General features: G+C 42.9%; 1 protein-coding gene and 1 non-coding gene across 2 annotated transcripts; one reads left to right on the top strand and one right to left on the bottom strand.

Annotated features, from left to right (window-relative positions):
- The first annotated feature begins 149 nt into the window (after window positions 1-149).
- Window positions 150-221, top strand: TRNAD-GUC (transfer RNA aspartic acid (anticodon GUC)). The gene has a single exon. It is a non-coding gene; the product is annotated as a tRNA-Asp (tRNA).
- LOC125528153 (ras-related protein RABH1b) lies at window positions 162-2,321 on the bottom strand. The gene is made up of 6 exons (XM_048692662.2): window positions 1,952-2,321; window positions 1,773-1,843; window positions 1,318-1,406; window positions 868-979; window positions 662-752; window positions 162-509 (listed from the first exon to the last, which is right to left on the bottom strand). Exons 1-6 carry the CDS (start codon window positions 2,069-2,071, stop codon window positions 348-350), a joined length of 645 nt encoding a protein of 214 aa, XP_048548619.1. The 5' UTR covers window positions 2,072-2,321; the 3' UTR covers window positions 162-347.
- Window positions 2,322-13,175: the final 10,854 nt, after the last annotated feature.

The raw sequence follows: 13,175 nt of genomic DNA, 5'->3' as shown, positions 1-13,175 counted from the left end.
TCTGTGAAAAGAAGAGTACATCATCCCATTCATCTAGCTCACACAATGGAGGTGAATTTTGCAAGGCAGAAACATGGCAGCAGCGAAGGCACACGAGTAATTGACCGTCCTTGCCGATTAGTGGGAAACATTCGGGAAATCATCACCAAGTCGTTGTAGTATAGTGGTAAGTATTCCCGCCTGTCACGCGGGTGACCCGGGTTCGATCCCCGGCAACGGCGAACTTTTTTTTTCGTTCTCACGCCTAAACATTTTTTTTCATTTCTCTGTCCGCAATCTGTTTTGGCCAAAATTACATTCTTGCTCTGTCTGCCCGCAAACTCTCCTCTAATAAAAGAACACAAAGCTCAGCAAGAACATCCTCCTGCTTTCTGCTCCTGCTGCGCGGCGGCGCCTGAGCCTGCTGGCCCGGAGGCCGGCCTCAGGTTGATGTCCACCATGTCCTCCTGCTTGGCCGACGAGAGCGCGTCCATACCAGGAAGGTTCGTGGCGATCGTCCGGAACAACGCCTGCAGTCAGGGTTCGAGTTTTCGCGGTCAGATGTTTGGCTGGAGTTGGAGATGCAAAATGGCTGGAGAAATAGATTCTACTCCCTAGTGATCTAAACGATCTTATATTTCTTTACAGAGGGAGTAATAGATAAAAAACAAGTTGGGAGAACCTTGATGTTGAAGCCGGCCTTGGCGCTGGTCTCCATGAACAATGCGCCGTGCTCCTTGGCCTTGGCTTCCCCTTCGTCCGTGGCCACTTGCCTGCACGTGGCAACGTTCAGGCGAACAAAACAAACAGAAGGAAATGAACCACCGCCAAGATTGGTGCAGTGTGGCTTTCTCCACAGAGATTCAGTGATATGTATATAATGCGTACCTCTGATCAACGAGGTCTGTTTTATTTCCGACGAGCACAATCAGCACGTCTTTGCCTCTCGCCGTGTTCACCTCGTCGATCCACTTAGATGTATGCAGAAACGATTGCGTGTCTGCAAAAAAGAAGAGAATTGGTGGTGTGAGGCCGTCAGTGTACGAGGATGATATATACATGCTGGTGTGCTTTCTTCATATCGTCAGATACAGTTCTGTGGTTGAGGATGTCACTGCAACTAATTACCCTCAGCTGAAATAGTTCAGACTGCCCCGCAAAAAAAAAAAGAAAAAAAAAAGAAATAGTTCAGACTGATTCATCTATATGTCTGCTTAGATTTCATGCATCTCTACGAAATACAGTAGTTCCAAAACAAATTTAAGATCGGGATACTACTTTCTAGCTACTTATTGTGCTGGCGAGTATATTTTGTGAAGACATAGACAGGTAACTTGCCTGTTACGTCGTAGACGATCACCGCGACCGAAGAGTCTCTGATGTAGCTCGGAATCAGGCTCCGGAACCTCTCCTGCCCAGCCGTGTCCCTGCACATTTTCACAGTTACAAACAGTTGACCAGGGGAAAAAATTACTGGTATCTGCGTGTTGTTTCGCAATGTGCCAAGCATAATTTCAGGACCTAAACTTCAGGTTTCTCTAAAGATATGGCAAAATTATCTGGATTTCGGAAATGCAAAGATATTCTTCTTGGAAAAATAATACATCCATGTTCTTTTTTCTTTTTCTCATGGAAACGGTGATGAAAAAAAGTTTCCCAATCTCGAATATGGCAATTAAGCAAGCATCGATGTGTCAGAGTTTACAAATAACCAGCTGGACATATGCAGCACAACTGAATTTTATTATTACTACAACCAAAACAAGGCAGCTCAACGAGGAACCATCGCATACCATAGCTGTAGGCGAACCGTGCGGTCCTCGAGGTACATGGTCTTGGAGAGGAAATCGATCCCGATGGTGGCCTGCACACAGAGCCACAGCAGGCGGTCAGAATTTGCCAATCGTACGAGGTTGGGGCGATCGATCGATCGATGGGGAGCTTTGCAAATCGAAGAGAAAGAGGAGGAGACCTGGTAGGTGGCGTCGAACTTGTCGTACATGAAGCGGGTGATGATGGCGGTCTTGCCCACCGCCTGGTCGCCGAGGAACACCAGCTTGTACTTGGCCAGCGCCGACACCACCGGCGCCATCGCTTGCTTGCTTGCTTGCTCGGCCCGGAGCTAGCTAGTCGGGCGATGCGATCTCTTCTGCTCCGAGTTGGATGCTCCCTGGAGAAATTTGGATGCTCGATCGGGTCTGGACGCGTGAAACCAGTGGAAAGGGGACGGACGGAAGAAGAAGAAGAAGGAGGTTTGCTTTGAACGGAGAAGGGGAGGGGGCGACTTTGGACGTTCCCAAAGCCAGCTGGGGAAGGAGTCCCGTGTGTTGACGCGCCATCCGTCCATGCAAATACTACTACTACTACTCATACTCCTTGAAAGTTTGTATTCTTTCTTGCAACTTTTTCTTCCTTGGCCACGAAGCACTCCTCCTGTTTTGTTCGACATAAATCCAAGCTAGTAATCGGTGCGTTCCAAAAGGGGGCGACCTAACTGCAACAGACGCTTGCAGTTTTGTCCGTGTCGATTCATTTACCACGTGTTGTCACCCGCTTCTATCGGTCGTTGTCTTCTTCTTCTTCTTCTTCTTTCAAAACATCGCCTCCTCTGTTCTCTTAAACGGGAAATTGCACATGTTGCTATGGTATAACAACCTGATTTTGTCCAAATGGCAAAGCTCGGGGTGGGGGTGGGGGTGTATTAGTCTAAATTTTTCTACGATTGCCGAGAGGTCGAAAATATTTCATAATTTCATCGAAAGATAACTTAGCTGCAAATGCCCTTTTCATGTATATTATCATGCAAATGCCGAAGCGAGTCGTCTACCTTTCTATTACAGAAAATATACGGAACTAAAGTCATCCATCGATACATGACACCAACAACATTTGGCGGGTTGTGCAACAAATACCCATCCCTAACACAAACCAACCCTAGTTTAAACCTCGACATCTAACCACTCCTCATTGGCAACATCACCCTCGACAAACCTTACTCATCGATCACCATGTGAAGATCCTTCGATCAAATCGCCAATAGTTTGGAATTGTGGAGGCTGATCGATGGCGCCTGAACAGTTGAGCATGTTGGTGATGCCGTCCAGCCGCGGTAGATACCCCCGGATCCCTGGTTTTCTTTTCTTTTAATATAACGAAAGGATCTCTCTGTTCCCCATATTTCCACGTGACAACATACATGGAACCTCCTATTTGATGGTCGTTGCATGATATGGGAGGGGTGCTGCACAAGTAGCGTCCTGGTGGGCAGGCCCATGCAAGCGCAATGTAGCGAGCGAGCCTATGTTTTTTTTATAGTTTCTATCGCTTTTACTAATCTTCCGTCATTTTTCCTTCGATTTAAAAACATTCTTTTCTTAAATTTTAAAACATTTTTGAAGATGTATGTGAATGATTTTCGAAACCATATGAACATTTTTGGGGAAAATTTTTAATTACAAAAACATTTTGAACGTGAAGATTTTTTATTTTTTAAACATTATGTAAAAACATGAAAAATTTCTTGAATTTGCAAACATCTTAAAAATTAAAGGATTTTTAATTTTGATTTTTTCATAAACATTTTTTAATATTTTAAAATACAAGAAAATGATTAAAAAAGACAAAAAATCAAAAAAGAAAACGGACCAGAACCTTCTAGAATGTTTCTATAACCCGTTAAAAACCGACCAGTAAGGTACAGGGCTGCGTGGCTGGCTTCCCGTGTGTGATTTTAGTCGCACGGAGCATGTAATAGAAAATGCCAACATCCATCACCGGTGGTTCCCGCGAACTCCAACTACTCTAGTGTACCTAATCGAACACAGTAACTCACTAGATCAGTTTTGGGAAGGTTCCGCGGACCAGTTTTGGGAATATGTTTTTTGTTGTTTTGTCTCCTTTTTTCCTTGAATACATGTCGAAACAATTGTACATTTTTTGTATACATGTGTAATATTTTAATAAATAATAAAAAAGTTATATACATGATGCATAGTTTTTTAAAACTCAGGTTATAACAAATCATTTAACTAATATTTAGATATTTTTGAATACACATTGAACATTTTGGTAGTGGTACAAAACATTTTCTAAAAATTACATGAACATTTAGATTGTACTGGCACCTTCGATCTATATTAATTATCATTGATTTTGTGCAACTTTCTACTAAATCGGCAATAATTAATATGGTAGAGTGGGTAATAGTTTTTAAAAATGTCAATTTTTTTATAGTTTGAAATTTAAAATATATATTTGGACATGTTTTTACATTGTATAATTGTTTTGACAAATGTCATGAACATATTTTTCAAATGCATGATTGTTTTTGTAAATCTCACAAACAATTTTTTTTAAGTTATGCCACCATTTTTTACATTGGATGACCATTTTTTAAAATGCCACAAACATATTTTTGAGACCTGTGAACATTTTGAAGTGTCACAAATATTTTTGTGAATGCTATCAGTATTTTTGTGAAATTGCAATGGATGTTTCATATGACAAAAGATAAGAAAAACCAACAGGACGTGGGCTCGCAAGCCAACACTCCTTTGCACTGGCCCGACCCATTTAGGAAACGCGAGAGGCGAACGGATTCTTCGAAATCACTAATTAAGGAGTACTCGTTGCAAAGAACACTTCACTTTCCTAGGTCGCGACAAGTGGCGCACATGCAGCGCGCCACTTGTCGCAACCTGGGTGTTTTCCCTTTTTTCGTATATCCGTTTATTCAAAACGTTTTATCTCTTAAACCGTGCGTCCAAATATCGAACCGTTTTCACCATTGGATTCCTCGCGTCGAGATCTTTAAAATTAGATCCCATGTTGATAGGTTTTGACGAACTTTTTTTTTCACGAAAAAAACCGAACCGGAAGCACGGTTTTTTCTCTTTCCGAAAGAGGCACGGGCGCCCGTGCCTCTCACGAAATCACAACCGTGCTTCTCGTGGAAGCAAAATCGTGACTCTTGCGAAAGGAAAAAAACAGAAAACACGTTTTTTTTCCGTTTTCAAGAGGCACGACCGTGACTATCGCAAAAGCACAACCGTGCCTCTCGCGGAAGCAAAACCATGACTCTCGTGAAAGAAAAAAAAACAGAAAACACGTATTTTTTCCCTTTCCGAGAGGCACGCCGTGACTTTCGCGTAAACACAACCATGCCTCTCGCGGAAACAAAAACGTGACTCTCACGAAAGAAAAAAAACAGAAAACGTGTTTTTTCCCTTTCCGAGAGGCACAGCTGTGACTCTCGCAAAAGTACAACCGTGCCTCTCGCGGAAGAAAAAACGTGACTCTCGCAAAAGAAAAAAAAAATAGAAAACACGTTTTTTTTCGTTTCCAAAAGGCACGGCCATGACTCTCGATAAAACACAACCGTGACTTTTGCGAAAGGAAAAAAAGAAAACGCGTTTTTTCACGAATTTTTTTTTGATTGAAAAGCTAAGAAAGACCAGGGGGAAACGAAAACGTCGAAAAAACCCGGGAAAAAACCCGTTTAAAAAGCCGAAAACGCGTGTGGAAAAATAAAAAAACAAAATCCGAAAGGAGCATCCAGAGCGCGACACGTGGCGAATGGCTGAGAGCGCGCCAAGTGGCGCTGATCGTTGCGAGGCTCCCGAAGGAGCGCTCGTTAACTAGTTGCTCCCCGGATTCTTTCGGTTTGGGTGTTAGAATTAAACGGGCTTGGCCCATTAATAATTTTTGAAATCTCAAAGTGAACCATGTGTAAAATAGAAAGTGATTGAAGGAAATATGCCCTAGAGGCAATAATAAAGTTATTATTTATTTCCTTATATCATGATAAAAGTTTATTATTCATGCTAGAATTGTATTAACTGGAAACATAATACATATGTGAATACATAGACAAACAGAGTGTCACTAGTATGCCTCTACTAGACTAGCTTGTTAATCAAAGATGGTTATGTTTCCTAACCATGGACAAAGAGTTGTCATTTGATTAACAGGATCACATTATTAGTTGAATGATCTGATTGACATGACCCATTCCATTAGCTTAGCACCCGATCGTTTAGTATGTTCCTATTGCTTTCTTCATGACTTATACATGTTCCTATGACTATGAGATTATGCAACTCCCATTTGCCAGAGGAACACTTTGTGTGCTACCAAACGTCACAACGTAACTGGGTGATTATAAAGAAGCTCTACAGGTGTCTCCAAAGGTACATGTTGGGTTGGCGTATTTCGAGATTAGGATTTGTCACTCCGATTGTCGGAGAGGTATCTCTGGGCCCTCTCGGTAATGCACATCACTTAAGCCTTGCAAGCATTGCAACTAATGAGTTAGTTGCGGGATGATGTATTACAAAATGAGTAAAGAGACTTGCCGGTAACGAGATTGAACTAGGTATGGGATACCGACGATCGAATCTCAGGCAAGCAACATACCGATGACAAAGGGAACAACGTATGTTGTTATGCGGTTTGACCGATAAAGATCTTCGTAGAATATGTAGGAGCCAATATGAGCATCCAGGTTCCGCTATTGGTTATTGACCGGAGACGTGTCTCGGTCATGTCTACATTGTTCTCGAACCCGTAGGGTCCACATGCTTAAGGTTACGATGACAGTTATATTATGAGTTTATGCATTTTGATGTACCGAAGGTTGCTCGGAGTCCCGGATGTGATCACGGACATGACGAGGAGTCTCGAAATGGTCGAGACATAAAGATTGATATATTGGAAGCCTATGTTTGGATATCGAAAGTGTTCCAGGTGAAATCGGGATTTTACCGGAGTACCAGGAGGTTACCGGAACGCCCCGGGAAGTATATGGGCCTTAGTGGGCCTTAGTGGAAGAAGAGAAGAGGCAGCCAGGGCTGGGCCGTGCGCCCCTCACCCCTAGTCCGAATAGGACAAGGAGAGAGGGGGCCGGCGCCCCCCTCCTTCTCTCTCTCTCTTTTCCCACTCCACGAATCCTATTCCAATTAGGAAAGGGGGGGAGTCCTACTCCCAGAAGGAGTAGGACTCCTCTTGGCACGCCACACCTTGGCTGGCCGGCCCCCCTCCCTTGAACCTTTATATACGGAGGCAGGGGCACCCCTAGAGACACAAGTTGATCCACGTGATCATACTCTTAGCCGTGTGCGGTGCCCCCTTCCACCATAGTCCTCGATAATATTGTAGTGGTGCTTAGGCGAAGCCCTGCGACAGTAGTACATTAAGATCGTCACCACGCCGTCGTGCTGACGGAACTCTTCCCCGACACTTTTCTGGATCGGAGTCCGGGGATCGTCATCGAGCTGAACGTGTGCTAGAACCCGGAGGTGCCGTAGTTTCGGTGCTTGATCGGTCGGGCCGTGGAGACGTACGACTACATCAACCAAGTTAACGCTTCCGTTGTCGATCTACAAGGGTACGTAGATCACACTCTCCCCCTCTCGTTGCTATGCATCACCATTATCTTGCGTGTGCGTAGGAATTTTTTTGAAATTACTACGAAACCCAACAGTGGCATCCGAGCCTAGGTTTTATGTGTTGATGTTATATGCACAAGTAGAACACAAGTGAGTTGTGGGCGATATAAGTCATACTGCTTACCAGCATGTCATACTTTGGTTCGGCGGTATTGTTGGACGAAGCGGCCCGGACCGACATTACGCGTACGCTTGCGCGAGACCGGTTCTCCCGACGTGCTTTGCACAAAGGTGGCTAGCGGGTGACAGTTTCTCCAACTTTAGTTGAACCGAGTGTGGCCACGCCCGGTCCTTGCGAAGGTTAAAACAGCACCAACTTGACAAACTATCGTTGTGGTTTTGATGCGTAGGTAAGATTGGTTCTTGCTTAAGCCCGTAGCAGCCACGTAAAACTTGCAACAACAAAGTAGAGGACGTCTAACTTGTTTTTGCAGGGCATGTTGTGATGTGATATGGTCAAGACATGATGCTAAATTTTATTGTATGAGATGATCATGTTTTGTAACCGAGTTATCGGCAACCGGCAGGAGCCATATGGTTGTCGCTTTATTGTATGCAATGCAATCGCGCTGTAATGCTTTACTTTATCACTAAGCGGTAGCGATAGTCGTGGAAGCATAAGATTGGCGAGACGACAACGATGCTACGATGGAGATCAAGGTGTCGCGCCGGTGACGATGGTGATCATGACGGTGCTTCAAAGATGGAGATCACAAGCACAAGATGATGATGGCCATATCATATCACTTATATTGATTGCATGTGATGTTTTCTTTTATGCATCTTATCTTGCTTTGATTGACGGTAGCATTATAAGATGATCTCTCACTAAATTATCAAGAAGTGTTCTCCCTGAGTATGCACCGTTGCGAAAGTTCTTCGTGCTGAGACACCACGTGATGATCGGGTGTGATAGGCTCTATGTTCAAATACAACGGGTGCAAAACAGTTGCACACGTGGAATACTCAGGTTATACTTGACGAGCCAAGCATATACAGATATGGCCTCGGAACACGGAGACCGAAAGGTCGAGCGTGAATCATATAGTAGATATGATCAACATAGTGATGTTCACCAATGAAACTACTCCATCACACGTGATGATCGGACATGGTTTAGTTGATTTGGATCACGTAATCACTTAGAGGATTAGAGGGATGTCTATCTAAGTGGGAGTTCTTTAAGTAATATGATTAATTGAACCTAAATTTATCATGAACTTAGTACCTGATAGTATCTTGCTTGTTTATGTATGATTGTAGATAAATGGCCCGTGCTGTTGTTCCGTTGAATTTTAATGCGTTCCTTGAGAAATCAAAGTTGAAAGATGATGGTAGCAATTACACGGACTGGGTCCGTAACTTGAGGATTATCCTCATTGCTGCACAGAAGAATTACGTCCTGGAAGCACCGCTGGGTGCCAGGCCTGCTGCTGGAGCAACACCAGATGTTGTGAACGTCTGGCAGAGCAAAGCTGATGACTACTCGATAGTTTAGTGTGCCATGCTTTACGGCTTAGAACCGGGACTTCAACGACGTTTTGAACATCATGGAGCATATGAGATGTTCCAGGAGTTGAAGTTAATATTTCAAGCAAATGCCCGGATTGAGAGATATGAAGTCTCCAATAAGTTCTATAGCTGCAAGATGGAGGAGAACAGTTCTGTCAGTGAGCATATACTCAAAATGTCTGGGTATAATAATCACTTGATTCAAATGGGAGTTAATCTTCCAGATGATTGCGTCATTGACAGAATTCTCCAATCACTGCCACCAAGCTACAAGAGCTTTGTGATGAACTATAATATGCAAGGGATGAATAAGACTATTCCCGAGCTCTTCGCAATGCTGAAAGCTGCGGAGGTAGAAATCAAAAAGGAGCATCAAGTGTTGATGGTCAACAAGACCACTAGTTTCAAGAAAAAGGGCAAAGGGAAGAAGAAGGGGAACTTCAAGAAGAACAGCAAGCAAGTTGCTGCTCAAGAGAAGAAACCCAAGTCTGGACCTAAGCCTGAAACTGAGTGCTTCTACTGCAAGCAGACTGGTCACTGGAAGCGGAACTCCCCCAAGTATTTGGCGGATAAGAAGGATGGCAAGGTGAACAAAGGTATATGTGATATACATGTTATTGATGTGTACCTTACTAATGCTCGCAGTAGCACCTGGGTATTTGATACTGGTTCTGTTGCTAATATTTACAACTCGAAACAGGGACTACGGATTAAGCGAAGATTGGCTAAGGACGAGGTGACGATGCGCGTGGGAAACGGTTCCAAAGTCGATGTGATCGCGGTCGGCACGCTACCTCTACATCTACCTTCGGGATTAATATTAGACCTAAATAATTGTTATTTGGTGCCAGCGTTAAGCATGAACATTATATCTGGATCTTGTTTGATGCGAGACGGTTATTCATTTAAATCAGAGAATAATGGTTGTTCTATTTATATGAGTAATATCTTTTATGGTCATGCACCCTTGAAGAGTGGTCTATTCTTATTGAATCTCGACAGTAGTAACACACATATTCATAATGTTGAAGCCAAAATATGCAGAGTTGATAATGATAGTGCAACTTATTTGTGGCACTGCCATTTAGGTCATATCGGTGTAAAGCGCATGAAGAAACTCCATACTGATGGACTTTTGGAACCACTTGATTATGAATCAATTGGTACTTGCGAACCGTGCCTCATGGGCAAGATGACTAAAACGCCGTTCTCCGGTACTATGGAGAGAGCAACAGATTTGTTGGAAATCATACATACAGATGTATGTGGTCCGATGAATATTGAGGCTCGTGGCGGATATCGTTACTTTCTCACCTTCACAGATGATTTAAGCAGATATGGGTATATCTACTTAATGAAACATAAGTCTGAAATGTTTGAAAAGTTCAAAGAATTTCAGAGTGAAGTTGAAAATCATCGTAACAATAAAATAAAGTTTCTACGATCTGATCGTGGAGGAGAATATTTGAGTTACGAGTTTGGTGTACATTTGAAACAATGCGGAATAGTTTCACAACTCACGCCACCCGGAACACCACAACGTAATGGTGTGTCCGAACGTCGTAATCGTACTTTACTAGATATGGTGCGATCTATGATGTCTCTTATTGATTTACCGCTATCGTTTTGCGGTTATGCTTTGGAGACGGCCGCATTCACGTTAAATAGGGCACCATCAAAATCCGTTGAGACGACGCCTTATGAACTATGGTTTGGCAAGAAACCAAAGTTGTCGTTTCTGAAAGTTTGGGGCTGCGATGCTTATGTGAAAAAGCTTCAACCTGATAAGCTCGAACCCAAATCGGAGAAATGTGTCTTCATAGGATATCCAAAGGAGACTATTGGATACACCTTCTATCACAGATTCGAAGGCAAGACTTTTGTTGCTAAGTTCGGAAACTTTCTAGAGAAGGAGTTTCTCTCGAAAGAAGTGAGTGGGAGGAAAGTAGAACTTGACGAGGTAACTGTACCTGCTCCCTTATTGGAAAGTAGTGCATCACAGAAAACTGTTTCTGTGACACCTACACCAATTAGTGAGGAAGCTAATGATAATGATCATGAAACTTCAGAACAAGATACTACTGAACCTCGTAGATCAACCAGAGTGAGATCCGCACCAGAGTGGTACGGTAATCCTGTTCTGGAAGTCATGCTACTAGATCATGATGAACCTACAAACTATGAAGAAGCGATGGTGAGCCCAGATTCCACAAAATGGCTTGAAGCCATGAAATCTGAGATGGGATCCATGTATGAGAACAAAGTATGGACTTTGGTTGACTTGCCCAATGATCGGCAAGCAATTGAGAATAAATGGATCTTCAAGAAGAAGACTGACGCCGACGGTAATATTACTGTCTACAAAGCTCGACTTGTCGCAAAAGGGTTTCGGCAAGTTCAAGGGATTGACTACGATGAGACCTTATCACCCGTAGCGATGCTTAAGTCTGTCCGAATCATGTTAGCAATTACTGCATTTTATGATTATGAAATTTGGTAGATGGATGTCAAAACTGCATTCCTGAACGGATTTCTGGAAGAAGAGTTGTATATGATGCAACCGGAAGGTTTTGTCGATCCAAAGGGAGCTAACAAAGTGTGCAAGCTCCAGCGATCCATTTATGGACTGGTGCAAGCCTCTCGGAGTTGGAATAAACGCTTTGATAATGTGATCAAAGCATTTGGTTTTATACAGACTTTTGGAGAAGTCTGTATTTACAAGAAAGTGAGTGGGAGCTCTGTAGCATTTCTGATATTATATGTGGATGACATATTACTGATTGGAAATGATATAGAATTTCTGGATAGCATAAAGGGATACTTGAATAAGAGTTTTTCAATGAAAGACCTCGGTGAAGTTGCTTACATATTAGGCATAAAGATCTATAGAGATAGATCGAGACGTTTAATTGGACTTTCACAAAGCACATACCTTGACAAGATTTTGAAGAAGTTCAAAATGGATCAAGCAAAGAAAGGGTTCTTGCCTGTGTTACAAGGTGTAAAGTTGAGTCGGACTCAATGCCCGACCACTGCAGAAGATAGAGAGAAGATGAAAGATGTTCCCTATGCTTCAGCCATAGGCTCTATCATGTATGCAATGCTGTGTACCAGACCTGATGTGTGCCTTGCTATAAGTCTAGCAGGGAGGTACCAAAGTAATCCAGGAGTGGATCACTGGACAGCGGTCAAGAACATCCTGAAGTACCTGAAAAGGACTAAGGATATGTTTCTCGTATATGGAGGTGACAAAGAGCTCATCGTAAACGGTTACGTTGATGCAAGCTTTGACACTGATCTGGACGATTCTAAATCGCAAACCGGATACGTGTTTACATTAAACGGTGGAGATGTCAGTTGGTGCAGTTCTAAACAAAGCGTCGTGGCGGGATCTACGTGTGAAGCGGAATACATAGCTGCTCCGGAAGCAGCAAATGAAGGAGTCTGGATGAAGGAGTTCATATCCGATCTAGGTGTCGTACCTAGTGCATCGGGTCCAATGAAAATCTTTTGTGACAATACTGGTGCAATTGCCTTGGCGAAGGAATCCAGATTTTACAAGAGAACCAAGCACATCAAGAGACGCTTCAATTCCATCCGGGATCTAGTCCAGGTGGGAGACATAGAGATTTGCAAGATACATACGGATCTAAATGTTGCAGACCCATTGACTAAGCCTCTTCCACGAGCAAAACATGATCAGCACCAAGGCTCCATGGGTGTTAGAATCATTACTGTGTAATCTAGATTATTGACTCTAGTGCAAGTGGGAAACTGAAGGAAATATGCCCTAGAGGCAATAATAAAGTTATTATTTATTTCCTTATATCATGATAAAAGTTTATTATTCATGCTAGAATTGTATTAACCGGAAACATAATACATGTGTGAATACATAGACAAACAGAGTGTCACTAGTATGCCTCTACTAGACTAGCTTGTTAATCAAAGATGGTTATGTTTCCTAACCATGGACAAAGAGTTGTCATTTGATTAACAGGATCACATCATTAGTTGAATGATCTGATTGACATGACCCATTCCATTAGCTTAGCACTCGATCGTTTAGTATGTTGCTATTGCTTTCTTCATGACTTATACATGTTCCTATGACTATGAGATTATGCAACTCCCGTTTGCCAGAGGAACACTTTGTGTGCTACCAAACGTCACAACGTAACTGGGTGATTATAAAGGATCTCTACAGGTGTCTCCAAAGGTACATGTTGGGTTGGCGTA

The sequence above is a fragment of the Triticum urartu genome, chromosome 4A (genome assembly GCF_056163025.1).
Source record: "Triticum urartu cultivar PI428250 chromosome 4A, HENAU_Tu73, whole genome shotgun sequence".
Classification (NCBI taxonomy): Eukaryota; Viridiplantae; Streptophyta; class Magnoliopsida; order Poales; family Poaceae; genus Triticum; species Triticum urartu.
The sequence above is the reverse complement of the archived record's forward strand: the minus strand, read 5'-3'. Positions and strand labels throughout refer to the sequence as shown.